General features: G+C 50.9%; 8 protein-coding genes across 8 annotated transcripts; 5 read left to right on the top strand and 3 right to left on the bottom strand.

Annotated features, from left to right (window-relative positions):
* Nucleotides 1-848: 848 nt before the first annotated feature.
* On the top strand, nt 849-5,211 carry M436DRAFT_37733 (atrB, ABC transporter; the record flags this gene model as incomplete). The annotated part of the gene is made up of 3 exons (XM_013575235.1): nt 849-1,495; nt 1,555-1,645; nt 1,699-5,211. The coding sequence occupies 3 exons, from the start codon at nt 849-851 to the stop codon at nt 5,209-5,211; spliced, it is 4,251 nt and encodes a 1,416-aa protein (XP_013430689.1).
* Nucleotides 5,212-5,818: 607 nt separating this feature from the next.
* Nucleotides 5,819-6,862, top strand: M436DRAFT_78186 (uncharacterized protein; the record flags this gene model as incomplete). The annotated part of the gene is made up of 1 exon (XM_013575835.1): nt 5,819-6,862. The coding sequence occupies one exon, from the start codon at nt 5,819-5,821 to the stop codon at nt 6,860-6,862; it is 1,044 nt and encodes a 347-aa protein (XP_013431289.1).
* A 1,245-nt stretch (nt 6,863-8,107) lies between these two features.
* Nucleotides 8,108-9,127, bottom strand: M436DRAFT_60267 (uncharacterized protein; the record flags this gene model as incomplete). The annotated part of the gene is made up of 1 exon (XM_013575524.1): nt 8,108-9,127. One exon carries the CDS (start codon nt 9,125-9,127, stop codon nt 8,108-8,110), a length of 1,020 nt encoding a protein of 339 aa, XP_013430978.1.
* A 493-nt stretch (nt 9,128-9,620) lies between these two features.
* On the bottom strand, nt 9,621-10,616 carry M436DRAFT_60266 (uncharacterized protein; the record flags this gene model as incomplete). The annotated part of the gene is made up of 1 exon (XM_013575523.1): nt 9,621-10,616. The coding sequence occupies one exon, from the start codon at nt 10,614-10,616 to the stop codon at nt 9,621-9,623; it is 996 nt and encodes a 331-aa protein (XP_013430977.1).
* A 589-nt stretch (nt 10,617-11,205) lies between these two features.
* M436DRAFT_38891 (uncharacterized protein) lies at nt 11,206-13,023 on the top strand (the record flags this gene model as incomplete). The annotated part of the gene is made up of 1 exon (XM_013575441.1): nt 11,206-13,023. The coding sequence occupies one exon, from the start codon at nt 11,206-11,208 to the stop codon at nt 13,021-13,023; it is 1,818 nt and encodes a 605-aa protein (XP_013430895.1).
* Nucleotides 13,024-13,418: 395 nt separating this feature from the next.
* On the top strand, nt 13,419-15,407 carry M436DRAFT_38795 (arginyl-tRNA synthetase; the record flags this gene model as incomplete). The annotated part of the gene is made up of 2 exons (XM_013575421.1): nt 13,419-13,694; nt 13,749-15,407. 2 exons carry the CDS (start codon nt 13,419-13,421, stop codon nt 15,405-15,407), a joined length of 1,935 nt encoding a protein of 644 aa, XP_013430875.1.
* Nucleotides 15,408-15,946: 539 nt separating this feature from the next.
* On the top strand, nt 15,947-17,314 carry M436DRAFT_60263 (uncharacterized protein; the record flags this gene model as incomplete). Its single annotated transcript, XM_013575522.1, has 1 exon — nt 15,947-17,314. One exon carries the CDS (start codon nt 15,947-15,949, stop codon nt 17,312-17,314), a length of 1,368 nt encoding a protein of 455 aa, XP_013430976.1.
* An 833-nt stretch (nt 17,315-18,147) lies between these two features.
* Nucleotides 18,148-19,968, bottom strand: M436DRAFT_60262 (uncharacterized protein; the record flags this gene model as incomplete). Its single annotated transcript, XM_013575521.1, has 2 exons — nt 18,148-19,613; nt 19,671-19,968. 2 exons carry the CDS (start codon nt 19,966-19,968, stop codon nt 18,148-18,150), a joined length of 1,764 nt encoding a protein of 587 aa, XP_013430975.1.
* Nucleotides 19,969-20,130: the final 162 nt, after the last annotated feature.

Raw genomic sequence — 20,130 nt, 5'->3', positions numbered from 1 at the left:
CGCATCATTCCTTTGCTGTAGCCTGAGAGGACATACTAGGGGTAGTGAGGTGGCAGTCAGATGCAAACGTTCGTCAGACTTGTTGGTGGTGCGGGCGCTCGTGAAATCAAAACCCTTGCCAATGTCTTGTCACGAAGGATGACTTGGAAAGGCGATCGAAAGCATCGCGGACCTGTCGGTCATGTTGTTCCATGGCCGAGTCGTTCCTCGATGGCGTGCCTCGAGTTTGAGAAAAAGACAAGGCTCGGATGCTCAGAAGTTCCACGATCCATAATTGTACGATGAATCATTCGGCATCTGGGTGAGGTTTATCAAAATCCGAGCTGAGTAAGGAGGTGTTGTCGTTTTACTGTTGAGTTTCGGCAGACAAGGAGCTTCAAGCCTCCGAATTGCGCCCCACACGTCACTTCGTCAGAGAAGTTCTAGGCGACGCCTTGACATTTTGCTCGACCGCCTGGCAGTATACGCATATCTCATTGGCCTGGGTAGAGCATGGTCCGCTTTCCGGAAGATTGCGACCAATCACGAATCTGAAATCGGCACCCGCCTAGTCAGAAAAAACATCGTCCCTGATTGCTGTTGGATCTATAGGACAAAGCGTTTGTATATATGATCTGGGCATCGCGCCCTCCAGTCTTTTACTCAATCTCAGATCAGTTGCACTCTCTTCATCCCTCGACACATATCGAGCCTCGTCCCTTTTGAGGCCGACTTTCAGACACGACACATCTGTAAATAGAAGTCGACAACTTGTTTATACTGTATACGCCTCACCTTTCTTCATAATGGCTACCAACAGCCAGATAGCCTGGGCACCCTCGCTCAACCATGGCTATGGTGACGATCTCATGCGTCGCATTTCCCGTACCGTATCTGGCCGCTCAGGCTTCTCAGACTACGAAGAGCCCAAGGACGACGAACACATCAGCAAAGCTGAGGACTGGTCATTGATGCCCGAAGTCAAGAGATACGCCGAAAACGATCCTGCCACCGGACGTAAGCTTGGTGTCACCTGGACCGATCTCACTGTCAAGGGTGTTGGTGCCGATGCAGCCTACAATGAGAACTTCCTCAGTCAATTCAACGTTCCTCAGCACATCAAGGAGGGTCGCAATCCTGCACCTCTCAAGACCATCATCGATAACAGCTCTGGATCCGTGCGCCCAGGAGAGATGCTTCTTGTGCTTGGTCGACCTGGAGCAGGTTGCACGACGCTCCTGAAAATGCTCTCAAATAGAAGGGCAGGCTATGCAGAGATTGAAGGCGACATCAGATTCGGTACTATGGACCACAAGGAGGCCCAGCAATACAGAGGTCAAATTGCCATGAACACCGAAGACGAGCTGTTTTTTCCCACCCTCACCGTCGGACGTACGATGGATTTCGCCACGCGTTTAAAGGTTCCCAACAATCTGCCTGAAGGTAATGAGACGAGAGAGCAATTCCGCACTGGATACAAAGATTTCCTTCTCAGATCAATGGGCATCGGCCACACGTAAGTTTTAGTCTTCAAGAAGTCATACTTGCAAAACAGCTGACAGGAATCGCACAAAGCGCCGACACCAAAGTGGGAAATGAATACGTGCGTGGTGTCAGTGGTGGTGAACGTAAAAGAGTTTCTATTATCGAGACTCTTGCGACAATGGTTAGTATACCTCTTATTATCCGTCTAGCGATACGTAACTAACGCTCTAGCAGGCCAGTGTCTATGCATGGGACAACAGCACAAGAGGTCTCGATGCGTCCACTGCCTTGGAATACACCCGTGCCCTGCGTGCTCTCACGGACAAGAACGGTTTGGCTACCATTGTCACCCTCTACCAGGCTGGAAACGGTATCTACGACCTTTTCGACAAGGTCTTAGTCCTTGACGAGGGCAAGCAGATTTACTATGGTCCTCGCGCTCAGGCTCGTCCTTTCATGGAGAAGCTCGGCTTCATTTGCGATGATGCTGCCAACGTTGCAGATTTCTTGACTGGTGTAACAGTTCCTACTGAGCGCAAAATTAGGGACGGCTTCCAAGCACAATTCCCCCGTAACGCAGTCTCTATCCGCGAGCGATACGAACAGTCATCTATCAAAGCCAAGATGGACAAGCAGCTCAATTTCCCCGAGACTTCGCGTGCGAAAGAATGGACTGCCGACTTTCAGAAAGCGACTCATGAGGACAAGGCTAGGGGCATTCCCAGCCACAGTCCCAATACTGTCGGCTTCCAATCACAAGTCAAGGCTTGTATCATCAGGCAGTACGAGATCCTGTGGGGTGACAAAGCGACTTTCTTTATCAAGCAAGGTTCTACCCTAGTTCAAGCTCTCATCTCTGGTTCACTCTTTTACAACGCCCCCAACAACTCGTCTGGACTCTTCATTAAGGGTGGTGCCCTGTTCTTATCTCTTCTGTTCAACGCGCTTTTGGCTATGTCTGAGGTTACCGATTCTTTCTCTGGTCGTCCCATCTTGGCCAAGCACAAGGCCTTCGCCTTCTACAACCCCGCCGCCTTCTGTCTTGCTCAAATTGCGTGCGATCTGCCAGTACTTGTCTTCCAGATCAGTGTCTTCTCCGTCGTCCTATACTTCATGGTTGGACTGAAGTTGACCGCTGCTGCCTTCTTCACCTACTGGTTCGTGATCTATCTATCGACTTTGGTTATGACCGCACTTTTCAGAGCCGTTGGTGCTGCGTTCCCCACTTTCGATGCTGCCTCAAAGGTTTCAGGTTTCACGATTAGTGCTCTCATCACATACATTGGTTACCAGATCCCTAAGCCTGAGATGCACCCTTGGTTCGTGTGGATCTACTGGATCAACCCGATGTCCTACGGATTCGAGTCTCTGCTTGGCAACGAGTTCAAGGGTCGTGTGATTCCTTGTGTCAACAACAACCTGGTTCCCAACGGTCCTGGCTACGCTGATGCTGCTTTCCAAGCCTGTGCTGGTGTCCGTGGTGCCCTCCCTGGTGCCACCGAGGTCACCGGCGAGCAGTATCTGGACAGCTTGTCTTACAGTTCATCGCACATCTGGCGCAATGTGGGCATCCTTTTCGCCTGGTGGTTCCTGTTTGTCGGTATGACCATCTTTTTCACTCTTCGTTGGGGCGAGAATGGCAACTCAAACGGCTACCTTTTGATCCCTCGCGAAAAGGCCCACCTGGCCAAGGACCTCATGAGCAAAAAGACCCCCAACGACGAGGAAAACCCTGCCGAAAAGTCTCAAGCTTCTATCTCTAGCGCTGACACTCAGGTGCCTTCTGGTAACAATGAAAAGTCCAAGACTGAGTCCGAAAACAACGACCAACTTGTTCGGAATACCAGCATTTTCACGTGGAGAAATCTCACCTATACCGTCAAAACCCCCTCCGGCGACAGAGTCCTTCTCGACAACATCCACGGGTATGTTCGACCCGGAATGTTGGGTGCTCTCATGGGTAGTTCGGGTGCTGGAAAGACCACTCTTCTCGATGTCCTTGCTCAGCGTAAGACTGACGGCACAATCAAGGGTGAGGTCCTCGTAGATGGCCGTCCTCTCTCGCTATCCTTCCAACGTTCTGCTGGTTACTGCGAGCAACTTGATGTTCACGAACCTTTGACTACCGTCAGAGAGGCACTTGAGTTCTCGGCTCTTCTCCGTCAAAGTCGTGACACACCTGATTCTGAGAAGCTTGCTTATGTCGATACCATCATTGACTTGTTGGAGCTTCACGATCTCGAGCACACTCTGATTGGCAAGCCTGGTGCTGGTCTGTCCATTGAACAAAGAAAGCGTGTGACAATCGGTGTTGAGCTCGTCTCCAAACCATCCATTCTCATTTTCCTTGACGAGCCTACATCTGGTCTTGATGGTCAAGCTGCTTTCAACACTGTTCGTTTCCTTCGCAAGCTTGCCGATGTCGGTCAGGCTGTGCTCGTTACCATCCACCAACCTTCCGCTCAACTTTTCGCCGAGTTTGACACTCTACTTCTTCTCACTCGTGGTGGCAAGACGGTCTATTTCGGTGAGATCGGCGACGAGGCAAACACGATCAAAGAATACTTCGGACGCTACGACGCGCCTTGCCCGTCTAGCAGCAACCCTGCTGAACACATGATTGATGTTTGCTCCGGCTCCCTTTCGCAGGGCAAGGATTGGCACCAGGTCTGGTTGGACTCTCCTGAGAACCAGAAGATGCACGAAGAGCTCGACACTATGATCCAAGACGCTGCCGGCAAACCTCCCGGTACCAAGGACGATGGCCACGAATTTGCTACCTCCCTCTGGACCCAGACTAAGCTGGTCACTCAGCGTATGAACGTCTCTATCTACCGCAACACCGACTACATCATGAACAAGATCATGCTCCATATTGGTACTGCTCTTTTCATGGGTTTCACTTTCTGGATGATTGGCAACGGTGTCGCTGATCTCCAGCTCAATCTTTTCGCCCTTTTCAACTACATCTTCGTTGCTCCAGGTGTCATCGCTCAGCTCCAGCCTTTGTTCATCGAACGTCGTGACGTTTACGAGACTCGTGAGAAGAAGAGTAAGATGTACGACTGGAAAGCATTCACCACAGGCCTGATTGTGTCTGAAATTCCTTACCTGATTCTCTGCGCAACACTCTACTTTGTCTGCTTCTACTTCACTGTCGGATTCCCTGCAAAGGCCTCATCTGCCGGCTCGGTCTACTTTGTCATGCTGGTCTACCAATTCATCTACACTGGTATTGGTCAGTTCGTTGCCGCCTATGCACCCAACGCAGTTTTTGCTTCGCTTGTCAACCCTCTCATCATCGGTACCTTGGTTTCCTTCTGTGGTGTTCTGGTCCCCTATGCCCAAATTCAGCCTTTCTGGCGTTACTGGCTGTATTACCTCAACCCCTTCAACTACCTCATGGGTTCTCTCCTTGTCTTCACCTCTTTCGACCAAGAAGTTCGCTGCAAGCAATCTGAGTTTGCGATCTTCGACCCTCCTTCAGGCCAGACTTGTGCTTCTTACCTCGCCAACTACTTGCAAGGCATGGGCCATGCTTCCAACCTCATCAACCCTGATGCTACTTCCGACTGCCACGTCTGCCAGTACACTCGTGGCAGCGATTACCTTGCTACCCTTAACCTAAACGAATACTACTATGGTTGGAGAGACGCTGCCATCTGTGTTATTTTCGCTCTTTCTGGTTATGCTCTTGTGTTCGGACTGATGAAGTTGAGAACCAAGGCCTCCAAGAAGGCCGAGTAAAAAGGTCCCTATATAAATTCCATTTCCTTCTTTGGTTGTCAGCGTGGCGTTTCAATATAGACTGGGGATCAATGTGACCCTAATGTAGACTTTCAATTATCTTCCATGTTTTCATCACATTGTCTCCAAGATCTCTATAACCTCTTGTCAGCTCATGCATCGTTAGAATGTTTGTGATGGTCATTCAAATGCACAGACTTCTTCCTTCGATTGACAGAACACAGGCGGGATGTGACGATGGCAATCCTACCTGATTGTCTGGTAGTCTGTACAGCCACAAGACAACTGCATCACGACAGGGATAGTTAATACCAGCAACAAGTCAAGAAAAGTTGCCCGTTGGCTTGATTATAGCATAAAGGCTTCTCCACTCTAGCATGCTAAGTGGAAGCGAAAAGCAAGCACTATCCCTGGTCATGGCTGCGAGCGTGTTGCCTCTCTGCATTGGAGCAGCCGGAACAACAACATCTCTGGTTCGTGAGACACCCCCTTCCCGATCACTCATGCGATCCGCCGAGGGGCGCGCTTTCACTTTCACTATCGTCGAAACCTTTCCCTCCCAACTCTGTTTCGGTATAGTAAATTATTTCACCACAACACCGACGAGATGGAGCCTCACCAGAAGGGTTATATCAGATCTGCAGACTTAACGTTCACCAATCACGACAACAGCAATGTCTCTGCGCCTGGCGACGAGCACATGAAGGACAGCAACAAAGTTGACGCGCCACAAGACAACGTCACCACCACAACTATTGCACAACAAAGCAAGCAGTCCAATCCTGTCAATGACCCTCGTCTTAGTCATCCCTTCTATACGGCACTCTCACTCTCTCGTGACGCGAATAAAGAAACCACTACTCCTCACGTAGCTAAGCGCAGCATCAACTACCCCGATATACTGGACAGCACCACCAAAGCTGTCTCTACCCCTGATAGCGACCACGTCTTCGATACCATCACCACCACATCTCTCGGCGACTTGCTCAAGGATCCTCATCACCTTGGTGCTATGCTCGCGTCAACGTATCACACCACATCTGCCGATGAGATCAAGAACATCATCGGCTGTCTCGTGCACCTGGACGTGATGATCACACGTCAAACGCACCTCAACGAGCTGCATGAAGCACATACGGCTAAGAACTTCAGAGAGCAGAGACACCTCAACAAAGACCGCAAGCTCCGTCTAGGCGCGATTACCAAGTCAATCGATCATGAATTCGCGGGTCTCGATGCCCAGCGTATGGCTCAACAGACTACCATCAAGCAGCACGACATCCGCGTAAATAGCCACCAGGTCCAACTCAAGGGGCTCAACGACAAGGCTCAGATGTTGGCACAAGCAGGAGAATGGATGGAAACAGCGGTTGGTGAGACACAGCAAGAGCTTACAGATCTTCAAAGAGAGGTTGAGGGACTGAAGATCGAGAACGTGAATTTCAGGGATGAGGTCAGGGGTCTCAGGGAGGTGATTTGTGCAATGAAGGAGAAGGAGGAAGGTTGGGAGAGAAGACTGGCTGCCTTGGAGGTCCGATCAGGAGGCAGCAAGGAGATACACTTGATCGATGTCTGTATCAAGAAGGAGCAAGTGCTGAACTCCGCCAGCTTCGCCGTGGGTAACGCCCGCGTCTTCTCGCTATCTCGTTGAGGAATGACCAGATGTTTCGAAGCAACGTGTATGAAGGGCGCCACGAGCAGCTTGGAGGTGATTGAAAGTTCAGAGGGTCTTTCCTGATGACTTTTCACACCTTTCCTGCCTCATCTCGGATCCAGATGCCATAAACGGACGGAGAGCAGGAGTCGGTGATAGCGATTTTTGTTTCTTGCTGCTTCGAGGTCAGAACCATAATTGTCGCCGTCTCCTTACTTGGAGGGTCCTCGGGGAACCCAGTCTATCTCATAATTACTGGGTTCCTCCTTTATTCGTTCCTGTATTTTCATCAAATTCATTTTGCAAATCTCTTTGTCTTCGTTGTCGAGGAAAATAGAGCAGACCAAGCATCCGTCCTCCCAGACAAGCACAAGATACAATGTCCAGACGTCAAACTTGTCGATGCTGATAAGTTCCTCGAAACCGAGGATCCGGGGTCCATCGTATTTGAGAGGGAACAGGACGATATTGATATTCCACCTCAGGACGTGTCGCGACCACGAGCAGCATCTGCAAGTGCAGTACGGAATTCCCGAGAAACACTTGCTACTCGAGCGAGATTTGCATCACCCATACGCAGTGTTGCCCGGATAGGAGGGATCTATTACTCCACAGTTGGCGATAGATCAACACTGCACCCTACCCGGACACGTCACCAAGCCGCGGTCGACCACTGGCAATCTGTTCCGCTGGATCCTACCACAACTTCTACTCTCGACTGGAGGCTCGAGCAGAAAAGGTTGTCCTACAACTCCAAGCACGCGATGGACCTCCGTGAGAAGATGTATTGGCCGAGTCGTAGTGTGCAGGCTGAGTACTATGCAAATGCTGATTTCGACGCTGGGAGGAGCAGCAATATTCAAATCGGACTGGCGCTTTCAATTTGGAAGACAAGTCTCGACGATGCAGACGGCCGAACTAAAGCCATGAAAATGCGAAGTCTTTTTGATATTTCCACGGAGAGTTGCCATGTCATCGGCTCTCTATAGACATTGCCACCATGTAAAAATGATTTGCATTTCTACAGCTGCATGATTGACATGACTTGAAAATGGGGAGTTTGCTTTCTGAACACTGTAGCAACTTGTCACCTTGGTTTCAGTGTCTTGACTTCGTTTCTTGATGTCGACCCGAGCACGGATCGCCAACAAGTTTATGATATCAAACTCAACCTTGGAATACCACACTACAAGCCTATATGTATGCTTGAATAACGCGCCAAACTCCTTACTCCGATCTACCTTATGCCCAGTGGAAAGCTGTTGTGGGTTTTATCCACGCCGCGTCAACGTCTGTTCGTTTCCGGCATACAATATCAATTGGCTTCGCACCCATCGACTGAAGCGTCTCCTCCGACGAGCGGCTTCCCATGACAATATCATAAGTATCATCAGGATCAACCTTTGCAACCAAGTGCCTTACATCCAGACTGTCTTTTTGAACTTCCACGGGATCAAAGCGAGCACGTCTCATGTAATGGAGTTGCCTGGTGACAAACTTTTGCTCCATCTCAGTGGTCGCTCCTTCCAGAGTAGCAGTTCGTTGCAGATGGCTCAACGTGCCGAGGAGATATCTCAAAGCTTCTGGGACTGCTGATTCCTCCTCAACCATTTGGCGAGGGAAGTAGACAGCGAATCTGAAACTTTTGACATGAGGGAAGTCGATGACCAGATCTCTCAGTAAATACTCTGCCAAAATTTCCTTGGACTGGAGATCTAGATCGCAGTTGATGAACAGAGCAACCAAGAGATTACTGTCCGAGAAAAAGTAGTCGGGTCTTGCCTCTGTATCGCGAGACGCTAGGGTGTCGACGAGTTTGCAAGCCGCGGTCCAGCGAAAGTCCCTGGAATAGTCCCCATAGGATGCGTCGCGAAAGAGGAGCAGTTCTTCGCGATTCTGGCGATGTTGGTCGTATCTGATCCTTTCTGCTTCTTCGCGTGCCCGGCACCTGGAGTGAATTCGTTCTTGGCGCTTGTGGGCTTTTTGTTCTTCTGGGAGTTTGCTTGTGACCACTTCGTTACTTACACCTGGACTATCATGACTGCGGCCTAGTTGCAAGCTGTGAGTAGTCAGGGGTTGCTTTTGGAGTATGTTGCGTAAGCTATCTATCGCAGTACGATGATCTTGAGGTATTCCATGCGTTTCGCCCTCGTCGACTGTGGATGAGCTTCGATGCACTGGTGGGTATACAAATCGAGACTTGACCAAGGGAAAAGCCCAGGAAACACGATTTGGGCATTTGGCGGTGGTTGGAACGGCCATGATGTTGGATTCGGGATTTGCAGAAGCTGGAGCTGCTAGTTACGAGTTTTGATGTTATCGTTGCTTGACAGCAGAGAGCAGAAGGAGAGATTCGGCGAGCATCATATATCGCAAGAAATGCTGCTCACTGACTCACACGGTATGACTATGCGAACTTCCACAGAAGCCACAATGCCTTTCGGTACCATCTGAGTCAGGAAGCTTGAGTAGATGCCCGGAGGCAGTTAGAGCATGTTTTGAGCATTGCGACGCGACACCTCGTCGGTGAGGTCTACGAAATCAAGAGGCTATTCTGTTCGAATGTCTGTTGCGACGGGTCAAGATGTGTGACAATTCGCTGTGCCAGTGGCACATGCTCAAATGCTCAATTTACCTATGATATGGTGCCAAACACCTTCATAAAGTCAGTCATGGGAGGTCCCGTCTAACAGAAGAAAAGTGCTCGCTGTGTGCAACTCTGTGGTCGAGCCTTCGTAACCGATTGATAGTATCGTCAGAGCCTTCTGCTCGAGTTCGAACTCTCAAGCCTTTTCTGCCTTGCAAGTTGCCGGAGCAAGTGAATGCGCTTCTTGGAGGACAGTTCTTTTTCGGCAAGACGTATTACCCGCTCTTTGTCGATTGAAGCGCGTTCCTCTCTCAGACGTCTCCGAAGATCGGCATTCTTTCTCTGTTCCTCGAGACGTCTTTCACGCTCATCCTTTTTAGCGTCACGCATTCTCTGACGCTCATCCTTTCTAGCGTCACGCATTCTCTGACGTTCATCCTTTCTAGCGTCACGCATTCTCTGACGCTCATCCTTTCTAGCGTCACGCATTCTCTGACGCTCATCCTTTCTAGCGTCACGCATTCTCTGACGCTCATCCTGTTCAGCGGCACGTAATGCTCTGCGTTCCTCACGCGCAGCGGCTTTTCGAATGCGTTCGGGTGACTCTAAGTAGCGCGCTCTTCGCTGCGCAGCCATGGCCTCTGCATTCTGCAGACGATACTGGCGTTGATTCTGCCTGATGGCCTCTGAGTTCTGAAGATAATACTGGCGACGATACTGCCTGGTGACCTCTGGGTTATCAAGGCGATACTTCCTGCTGTGGGCATATATGGCCTCTTTGTGACGCTGATAGTATTGCTGATTGTATCCTTTGACACGAGCGGCATTCTCGCTACGCCATACTTGTTCCTTAGCGTTGAGGGCTTCCTTGTTGTTACGACGCCACTCTTGACGCGCCAATCTCTGAGCTTCCTTTTTGGAAGGATCTTTTTGACGAAGTAACAAAGCTTCCCTGTGTTTTTGATAGTATGCTTTGTTGTGTGCTCTCCGATAATCTTTGGTTTTAGAGAATGGCACCTCCTGAGGTGCATCCCCAAGGTCCTTGTTGGTAGCATTGTTGGCAGCAGATGAAGAAAGTCGAATCAACAGATGGCCAGAGTGAAAAGATGCGAGTTGACTCGGACGGTGCGCTCTCAATTGGATGCCACGCAATATAGCAAACATCTCTAAGGGTCTGGAGAAACTTTGCGGCACATGTGACACTACATGTCAAATACTGAGACTGTCTGAAGAGGAACAGAGTGTTTTTGAGCATGTACATCGATGTTGGATATATCGATGTTGGCGAATTGACAGATTAATAGTCGGCATGCGTGACGCCAAGCCGGGACTTTGATGACAAGCCGAAACCTCTTTCCCACCTGATGAGCGCCTTCCTTGTCTCGAGTTCAGCAAGACCGGGTTCCTGCTCTTTGTGCCATCAGATGCGATGATGCATATGCAGTGGATCAAGGACAACGCTCTCCGAGATCAAAGGTACCCGCCTGAGATGTTGTTATGACATGCCTTCTCATCCTTCGCCAACGCGCAGCCTTGGCAGGCCTGGTAGCGGCCCTCGTACAAATTCGCGGCGCCATCCATCGCCTTCCTAGGTAATTAACTTGACCCTGCTTCGTGGCCGCCTGTTTGTAGTAGTCCATCTACGCCCCTGAGAACCCCATTTTCTACCGCATTTCTCCCGGCGCATTCGGGTCAGCCTACATGAGCACATCGTAACATCTGTCCTGGTCAGCGGCAGTGTCACCGGACCGTCATGTTGACGGCTCCCCGAATCAATGGACGTTTCAGCCAGCTCCTGCTGCTGGCCGCGGTGCTCCTCATCCTTACCATAGTCTTTTATGCCAACGCCGATACCATCCATGTTCCAGAAAGCATCTCCCGGAAGCCTCCGACCAAGGCTCGACCCCATCACCCCATCGACGATTTGATTGAAGAGGCGGATCGCCAACAAGATGCTTTGCTGCAAAAGGAGTCGCATACACTCGCTGATGCCGTGCGCGCATACGAGGACCGCAGAGGGCGACGACCGCCGCCAGGCTTCGACGCCTGGTTCCATTTCGCCCAAGAGAACAATGCCCTGATCATCGAAGATTTCTTCGATCGCATTTACCACGACTTGAATCCCTTCTGGGCAGTGCCTCCTTCGAGTATTCGCCAGCAAGCCGGCGACATCTTCCATCGAATCAGTATTCGCAATGGCAACACATCACAGCTCAGCGATCAACCACGCGTCTGGCTGGACCTTTGGGAGAACTTGATTGGCACTATCGTACACCATTTACCTGATCTGGACATTCCCATCAACGTTATGGATGAGTCGCGCGTGGTAGTACCCTGGGAGACGATAGACGAATACATGACCGCAGAAAAGAAGTCACGACGTATTGTGCCTGCTTCCGAAGTCGTTGGCAAGTTTGGCAAGACGTCGGTCGGGAAGGACGAGGAAGTCCCTCAATTCGATCCTCAATGGGAAGGCGGACCTTATTGGGACCGCGCTGTCATCGGATGCCATCCGGACTCTCCTGCTCGCTCTTACAAGGCAGAAGTGGATTATACCGTATTCCCACCCTTGAACAATTCTTATCCCCAGAAAAGTCATGAAGGCTACGTCGCGAACTGGACATATGTGAAACAACCCTGCGAACACCCTCAACTTCAGGGCCTTCACGGCACCTTTGTTGAGCCCATCTCAATTTCAAACTCGAGGAAGCTTATGCCCCTGTTCGGAGGCTCGAAACTACCCATGAACAATGAGATTCTGTTGCCACCAGCCATGTACTGGACAGACGACCCCTTCTACTCTGGTGGCGAAGAACACGGCGCCGAGTGGGACAAGAAGAAGAATAAGATCATTTGGCGAGGTGCTGCTTCGGGTGGTCGCAACAAGGACACAACCTGGGCTCGCTTCCAGCGCCACCGCTTTGTGTCGATGGTAAACAGCACCAGTATTGCACGTGCTGAGGAAACGGGCAAGCAACCCAACTTTGAACTGCCCGAGTCTGGGCAGTATGACTTGCCCTCTGGTTCTCTGGCAAAATGGGTTGGAGAATGGGGAGATGCAGCATTCGTACACCTTCTCTGCTTCCCCGACACAAGACCACCGTTTTGCGATTACGACGATGCATTTTATCAAGTCAAGCCCTCGATGCCCATGGGAGAGCAATACAACTACAAATATCTACCAGACATTGACGGCAACTCGTTCTCTGGAAGGTATCGAGGATTCCTCGGATCAACATCACTACCTATCAAAGCGACCATCTACGACGAATGGCATGACTCCCGAATGATGGCTTGGAAGCACTTCGTGCCCATGGACAACACATTTGTCGACATTTACGGCATCATGCACTACTTTCTAGGTGGGCGTGATGCAGCAGCCAAGAAGATTGCACTTGAGGGCAAAGAGTGGACCGAGACGGTTCTCCGACGAGAGGACATGCAGATCTATGTCTTCAGACTGCTGCTAGAGTACGGCAGGTTATGTGATGACAACCGCGAGAAGCTAGGCTATGTCAGTGAAGCGGAAAGACTGTTGCTGTCTGGTCTGGACGCAGCTGGAGCGAAGTAATTTGTTGCGAATGAGTAATGACAATTTAATGTTTGAGTCTCTAGGAAGAAGTTGCGTGCCCCAAAGATCCGTCATGTCTCGGTCGCGCCTGCCTGTGGATAAAATTCTTGACCTTCTGCCATGACTCATGCACGCCAAGAGAATGGCGGGGACCGGAAGGAGGTGGTGGTCTCGGTCGCTCGTGACTGTTTCGCGACCAAAAAAGTGTTTTCGACTCACCCTCAGTCACTTTCTACACATCGTGCATGCGCGCATTCCAGGTCAAAAGAGTATCGTCTTTCCTTGGTCAGTCTACATCACACAAGACTTCATTCTTTCGACTCGGAACCCATCACCTCTGGTCGCACACGAGACACTTCTCCAACTTTCACCTTCCCACCCACAAAGGCGTCACCATGGAGCAACTCACTGCTTCGGTCCAGGCCTTTGGCCTCAACGAGGTCCCCCAGCTGTCTAAGCTGGCCACATTCCCTACATACAACCAGGTCGACATCTACCGCGCTCACATTGCCGAGCTACTCGCACCCATCACTGGCGTCGCTGCCGAGCAAATCTACCCTCTGCTGCAATGGACTCAGGTTCTGGAATACGGCGATCTGATGCTGCCCGTCCCTGCTCTGCGCATCAAGGGCAAGAAGCCCGACGCTCTTGCCGTCGAGATCAAGGAGAAGGTACTACTTCCTGTAGTGACTATATCGAAAGCACACAACTAACCTTGTCTGTAGTTCCCTGAATCCCCCCTCATCCTCCCTCCCGTCGCCGAAAAGACCTTTGTCCGTTTCTTCTTCAAGACAGACCCTCTCGCCAAGCTCGTCCTCCCTTCGATCCTCAAGAACACCACCAAGTACGGTTTCAACCCCAACCTCGGTCTTCACGACCCCAAGGACCCCAACTCGGGAAAGAAGAAGATGATCGTCGAGTTCTCGTCGCCCAACATCGCCAAGCCTTTCCACGCCGGTCACTTGCGTTCGACCATCATTGGAGGTTTCTTGAGTAACTTGTACGAGGCTGCTGGCTGGGATGTTACCCGTATGAACTACCTTGGTGATTGGGGCAAGCAGTACGGTGTTCTGGCCATTGGTTTCGAAAAGTTTGGAAGCGATGAGGCTCTTGAAGCCAACCCCATCGGTCACCTGTACGAGGTCTACGTCAAGGTCAGCGCCATTGCACACGACGAGGCTGAGCAAGTCAAGGCTCTCAAGGCACAAGTTGTTGAGCTCGAGGCCAAGAACGAGTCGGTCGTTGAGCAGCAGGCCAAGATTGAGCGTATCGAGAAGGAGGGTATCGACCAACAAGCCCGTGACTACTTCAAGCGCATGGCCGACGGCGAGAAGGATGCTCTGGGTATCTGGGCTCGTTTCCGTGACCTCTCGATTGTCAAGTACAAGCAGACATACGCTCGTCTCAACATCCACTACGACGACTACTCTGGTGAGTCGCAGGTGCAGAACGAGAGCATGGAGACTGCTGCCAGGGTTCTGGCCGAGAAGGGCGTCAGCGAGGAGAGTGAGGGCGCTGTCCTCGTCGACCTGACCAAGTACCAGAAGAAGCTCGGCAAGGCTTTGGTCAAGAAGAGAGACGGCACCACCCTCTACCTCACCCGTGATATCGGTGCTGCTGTCGAGCGTCACCAGAAGTACAAGTTTGACAAGATGATCTATGTTGTTGCAATGCAGCAAGACTTGCACTTGTCTCAATTGTTCAAGATTCTCGAGGTCATGGGCGATGAGTACACCGAGGTGTCCAAGAAGTGCCAACATGTCAATTTCGGTATGGTTTTGGGTATGTCTACTCGTAAGGGTACTGCCAAGTTCCTCGACGACATTCTCCGTGATGTCGGTGAGAAGATGCACGATGTCATGAGAAGCAACGAGGGCAAGTACGTGCAGGTAGAGAACCCTGAGCAAACTGCCGACACTCTCGGTATCTCAGCCGTCATGGTACAAGACATGAGCGGCAAGCGTATCAACAACTACGAATTCGACATCAACCGCATGACCTCATTCGAGGGAGACACTGGCCCTTACCTCCAATACGCACACGCCCGTCTCTGCTCGATTGCTCGCAAGGCAGAGTTCACACACGAGCAGCTCGAGACAGCCGACTGGTCTTTGCTGAGCGAGAAGCACGCTGTGGATGTTATCCGTTCGCTGGCACAATGGCCCGACACATTTACAAACACCATCAAGACACAAGAACCTATCACGGTGTTGACATATCTTTTCAAGATGACACACATGCTGAGCAGTTCTTACGAGCAGCTCAATGTGATGAAGGCCGAGCCCGAGGTCAAGAAGGCTCGTGCGGCACTTTACGAGTGCGCTCGCCAGGTCTTGTACAACGGTATGAGATTGTTGGGTCTCAGCCCTGTTGAGCGTATGTAAGACGGGGAGGATGCGAAAAAAAAATCGAGAGGCGCAATGGGACATGGTTAGATGGTGAAGGGTGCATGGCGTACAATGCGAAAAGAGATGATGGATATCACTAGATTATGTGAATGAACGAACAGATTCAAAACTTGTACATGGACAAATCAAGGAGTGAAGTCGTGAAGGCGTGAAGGCAATCAAGGTTTCTTGGTTGACAGGACCCTGGAAGTGGGCGGTTGCCGTGGGGAAGTTAGTGTTGATCGACAGAGATGCAGACCAACCACGTCCCAGCCACGCCACGCCATTAATCAATTGCCAGCCATCTCGAGCAGACAGTCCAACGACTATCGCGTCTTTTTCTCCTCTTTCGCGCGCTTTCTTGACGCGAACTTTTCTTCACAACGTCTATCTCAACTCCATTCAACCGTCTACCACACCGTTGCAATCACTTGATCGATACCATCCGCCTACCCCACATTCTGTATACCATCACCATCAGCATTTACCGCTTGCAACAACCTTCAACTCCAGCTGAAGGAGCAGCCCCAGCAAACATGGCACCCACACCACACCTCATTTCTCGCGCTCCACCCGTCCCATGCGCCGGCTGCCTCGATCCCAGCAAAGTAAACAACAAAGTCTACTTTTCGCTCTTCGCACTCATCTTCCTCGCCATCGTACTCGCCTCTATCTGGTTCTTTTTCCATGCCAAAAACGGAGGTTTCCACTGGCAACAAGGCGATTTCGACGACTGGAAATCTACGGTGTTGAGGAAGAAGGACGCTAATGGAAATACCATTTACTCGGCTAGAAGTGTGGTGAGCAGACCCAGGAAGAGTGATCGCATCGCGGCAAAGAGTGTGGTGGGCTTTGACGAGAAGGGCAGGAAGGGTATCATGGCTGTCAGGGGTTTTGGAGGCAGTCATTCAGTCTACTACTCCGATGGCTTCACGCAATATTCCGGCGACCGCAGTGATGCAATGACATCCATCTCCCGCAACAACAACGAAAAAAGACAACCCAAAATCAGGGGCGGAGGTTACAGCGCTGCTCCCACCTCCACGAATCACTCTCGTCGTTACCGCGACCGCGATCTGCGCGACTACAAACATGAGAAACCTGCTAGAGTGGGTGGCATGAACAGATCAGCCGATGGCACTTCCTACGATTACTCGGACCGCAGCGAAACACTTACTGAAATGACTGAGACGTCATCTGCAGCTCCCATCTTGTCATCCTCGGACCGCAAACGCGAAAAGGCTGAAAAGAGAGCTGCGGAAGATGCAGCACGCATGGAGAGGAAATGGCGCAAGGAAGCCGAGCGCGCAGCCGCCGCACTCGCCAAAGAATCCACTGCTGCCACCTCTACAACTCCTCGCAAACCATCTTCGCCGGTCAAATCGCATACACCAGTCACCAAAGCACCAAAGAGTTCAAAGCGGCAAAGCAGCCGCAGCCGCTCTTCCAGCCCCAGGAAATCCGCTGCGCCTAGACAAAGGGATTACTCCTTCTCTGGCGCCCCTGATGAGTCGAGTACGGTGTATACGGGTACTTACACCACTACCTCTGGCACACGCACGAACAGCAGTTACTACGATGCCTATCGTCCTGTAGCTCAAGCCTCACCATCCCGCAATATTCCTGGACCTTCTGCTCAAGCTCCTCCTCGTGCTGAGCGCCGCGAACGCAGAGCTTCGTCTAGCAGAAACAATTCAGCCTCGCCTTCTAAACAACACAGAAGCAGCAGATATACATATGCTGATAGCGATGTCACTGCCAGCACCGACAGAAGTGGTGGCGGCAGAGACGGAAGTGGCAAGTATGAGAGGGTCAGAGGTGGTGAACAGAAAAAGAAAGGAGGCAGGGATGTGATGGCTGGATATCGCAGAGGCATGGATAGTCTGGGAAGTGATTCCGAGTAGAGCAAGTTGACGGGCTCATGGATCTGGAGGGGAAGAAGGAGGTTTGATGATGACGGATAATGGACGCCGCAGAACAGAGATGCTTGATTCCAGAAAAGGGCCACAGAATGTTGTATAGACTAGCCCAAGCAGAACAGAGGATGAATAACGACATAAATTGACATAGCAAGCAAGCGATGTTTCTTCTTCACCTTAGCATCTCCTCATTGTTTCTTCATTTCCTTCTCTCCTCCTCCTCAAATGCACTCTTTGCCTCTCTCAACTTGACTTTCGCCGGTGTTTCTTGTCCTTCTTATCTTCTATCCTCATGACCCCTAACTTCCGAAAGCTGGATTCGTATCGACAATAAATACATCTGCAAGCTCTTTCGAGCGCGGCCTTTGCTTCTTTTATGGCCTCCTCGCCGGCTGACACTTTGGCCTTTGCTTCTCTGAGTGCTGCAACAGCAGTAGCTAGGGCGTTATTGCGGTTCGTCGCATTGGCATTCGATCGCATCGTGAGCCTGGTCTGCGGCGTGATTTGGCAGTATCGTGGGCTTTTTGTGATGTGGTTACGGCCTTGGTGGATGCGGTTTGGGCGTCGAGGGGCTAGGAGCTTGTGGTGGCTGATGATGGGATAATGCAAGACAAAATGAGCTGAGTTAGTGCTGCTCTGGTCTCTCTGACTGAAGACAAGTGGAGGTAAACCTCGCGCTCTATGGCGAGACGACTTGTGATTTGTGGCGTGCGCGTGCTCGTGTTGTGAACGTCCGAGCAGTTCTGCGCTGTATTCCATCCTAGGATATCCCTTGACTTAATTTCTTTGTTTGCGATTGCGAAGATCCCCTTGTGCCCTCAGTACGGCAAAAAGTCCCAATGCTGAGCATGCATGAAGCTATCCCAGTCCTGAGTCTCTCCTCTCTCAGTGCTGGCCCAGAAACTCTCGAGTACTTCCAAGGAACGGTGGATATTAGGGATATGCAAGAGATCAAACATATTTCTCAGCAGCACTCTCACTCTATCGCGATCATCGCCTTGGGCTTCACAGCCAGCAGCAAACAACGGTGTTGTCATGACCACCAGTGGTGTAAGCCCAGCTGTAGCAGTAAGACTTTCGATACATGCAAGTATCGTCTTGACAGAACTCTGCACTGGAGGCGAATTAGCGGCGTGAGAAGAGATACGTCGGTAAATGTAGATGAGCGCCATATGATGCCATATCTGATTGCAAGACAAGAAATCTGCTTTTTGGCGCGCGGTCAATTGTTCCTCAACTCCGGGTCTGAACTTTGGAGGTTGTGTTTTTTGCTCATCGAGGCGTGCCCAGATACAGGTTGCTAATGATGCTGCTTCCTCGTCTAAATCGCCTTCTTCGAGGATGGTGGGTTGAACATCGTTGCGACGTTCCCATGCCGCAGCACCAATCTCGCGGAATATTGGTGTGAGGTCGGTGGAGAAACCTGCGTATTCGTCCAAGTAGACTTTTTCTTCTTCATCGCCATCTAAAGTGCGAGGACCGAATCTTGCGAGGTGGCCAGAGGCAAGGCCATCGGTTGTGAGTGCTACGAAGCTCTCTGTCATGTTATACCAGCGCTTGAGGAAGTATCGAGTACTGTCTCTTTGCTTCGCAGAGTAGCCTGCCCACGACTCTATATCGAGCATCAGTGCCTTTGCGCCTTCGAAGTGGGCTCGCCAGGTCCCGGGTCGATCGCCTCCGGCGTGGACTTCGCACAGAAAGAGTGTTCTGATGGTTGCTAGCAGTACGCTGCTCTTGTCGACATTCTTTTCTAGTAGATCGCTCTGGAGACCGAATAAACTGTTGCTCAGCAGTCGAGAGATTAGAGGATCTTGTCTTAGGGTGTCGCTGCCAAAGCCGAGCCGTGACTTGTGGTGTATGGCGGAGAGAGCAGCAGTGGCGTAGAAAAGAGTTGGACTTTGTAGTGCAGCAGGGACGATGACTCGACATACATCTTCCTGGACTTTGGAGTGGCAGGATATGACATGTGAAGTACCATTGATAAAGTGATCGAGTAGTGATCGGTCCAAGGTTCCGAGATTGACGAATGGATCTACTGGCGTAAATAACGGGAAGAAGTCGATCTCGTAATCTTCCAGGAACAACCCATCTGCAGATGATGTCGGGACTAGAGCCAGAGGATCTTCTATCTCGATAGGCAAGTCTTGCAGTATAAGATCCTCCGATGGTTGCTCAACTGGTAACGGCTCTTCTATAGCAGGAGGAGGTGTTGCAGTAATACTCGGAGGCTGAGGCTGCACCTGGAAACTATTCACCGTATAGATAAATCCTTTATCCACACTTCCTGTACAGAAGTCAGCCTATACCACCCCTTAAACTATAATGACCATAATCTACTTACCGAGTTTCTTGACCTTATCCTTGGACACCTTAGCATCAGAAATGCATGCTCCAAATCTAGATTGGTTAAATGCTCTGCCACCCCATCGTAGCTTAACTTCATATACGCATTCTGCATCAGCTGCTTTACACCTGCCACAGCCAGGTCTGTTTTCATCGCATTTCTGTCTTCGTTTCTTGCATCTTGCACAACCGCTCCAAGACCGTTTGTTAGGAGCTGCACGTGTGGTAGTGGATGCTGCTGCAGATGTGGAGGGCGTTGTTGCAGAAGCCGAAGCTTCGGGGTTCTGATCGTCCATCTTGCTGGGTGACCGAGGCTGAATTTGGCTGCAAGGTTTCAAGGTGGCCTATGCCACATTCTGGTGCATGTGTTTGTCAATGGATGCTGTCAGGAATGAAATTGCTACTGATTTGGCAGCGATTTCTGCAGGCAGTATGACTGGAGACGAGAGAGTCATCGT

The sequence above is a fragment of the Aureobasidium namibiae genome (assembly GCF_000721765.1).
Source record: "Aureobasidium namibiae CBS 147.97 unplaced genomic scaffold scaffold_2, whole genome shotgun sequence".
In the NCBI taxonomy this organism is placed as follows: domain Eukaryota; kingdom Fungi; phylum Ascomycota; class Dothideomycetes; order Dothideales; family Saccotheciaceae; genus Aureobasidium; species Aureobasidium namibiae.
This window is presented reverse-complemented; position numbering and strand designations above follow the sequence as displayed.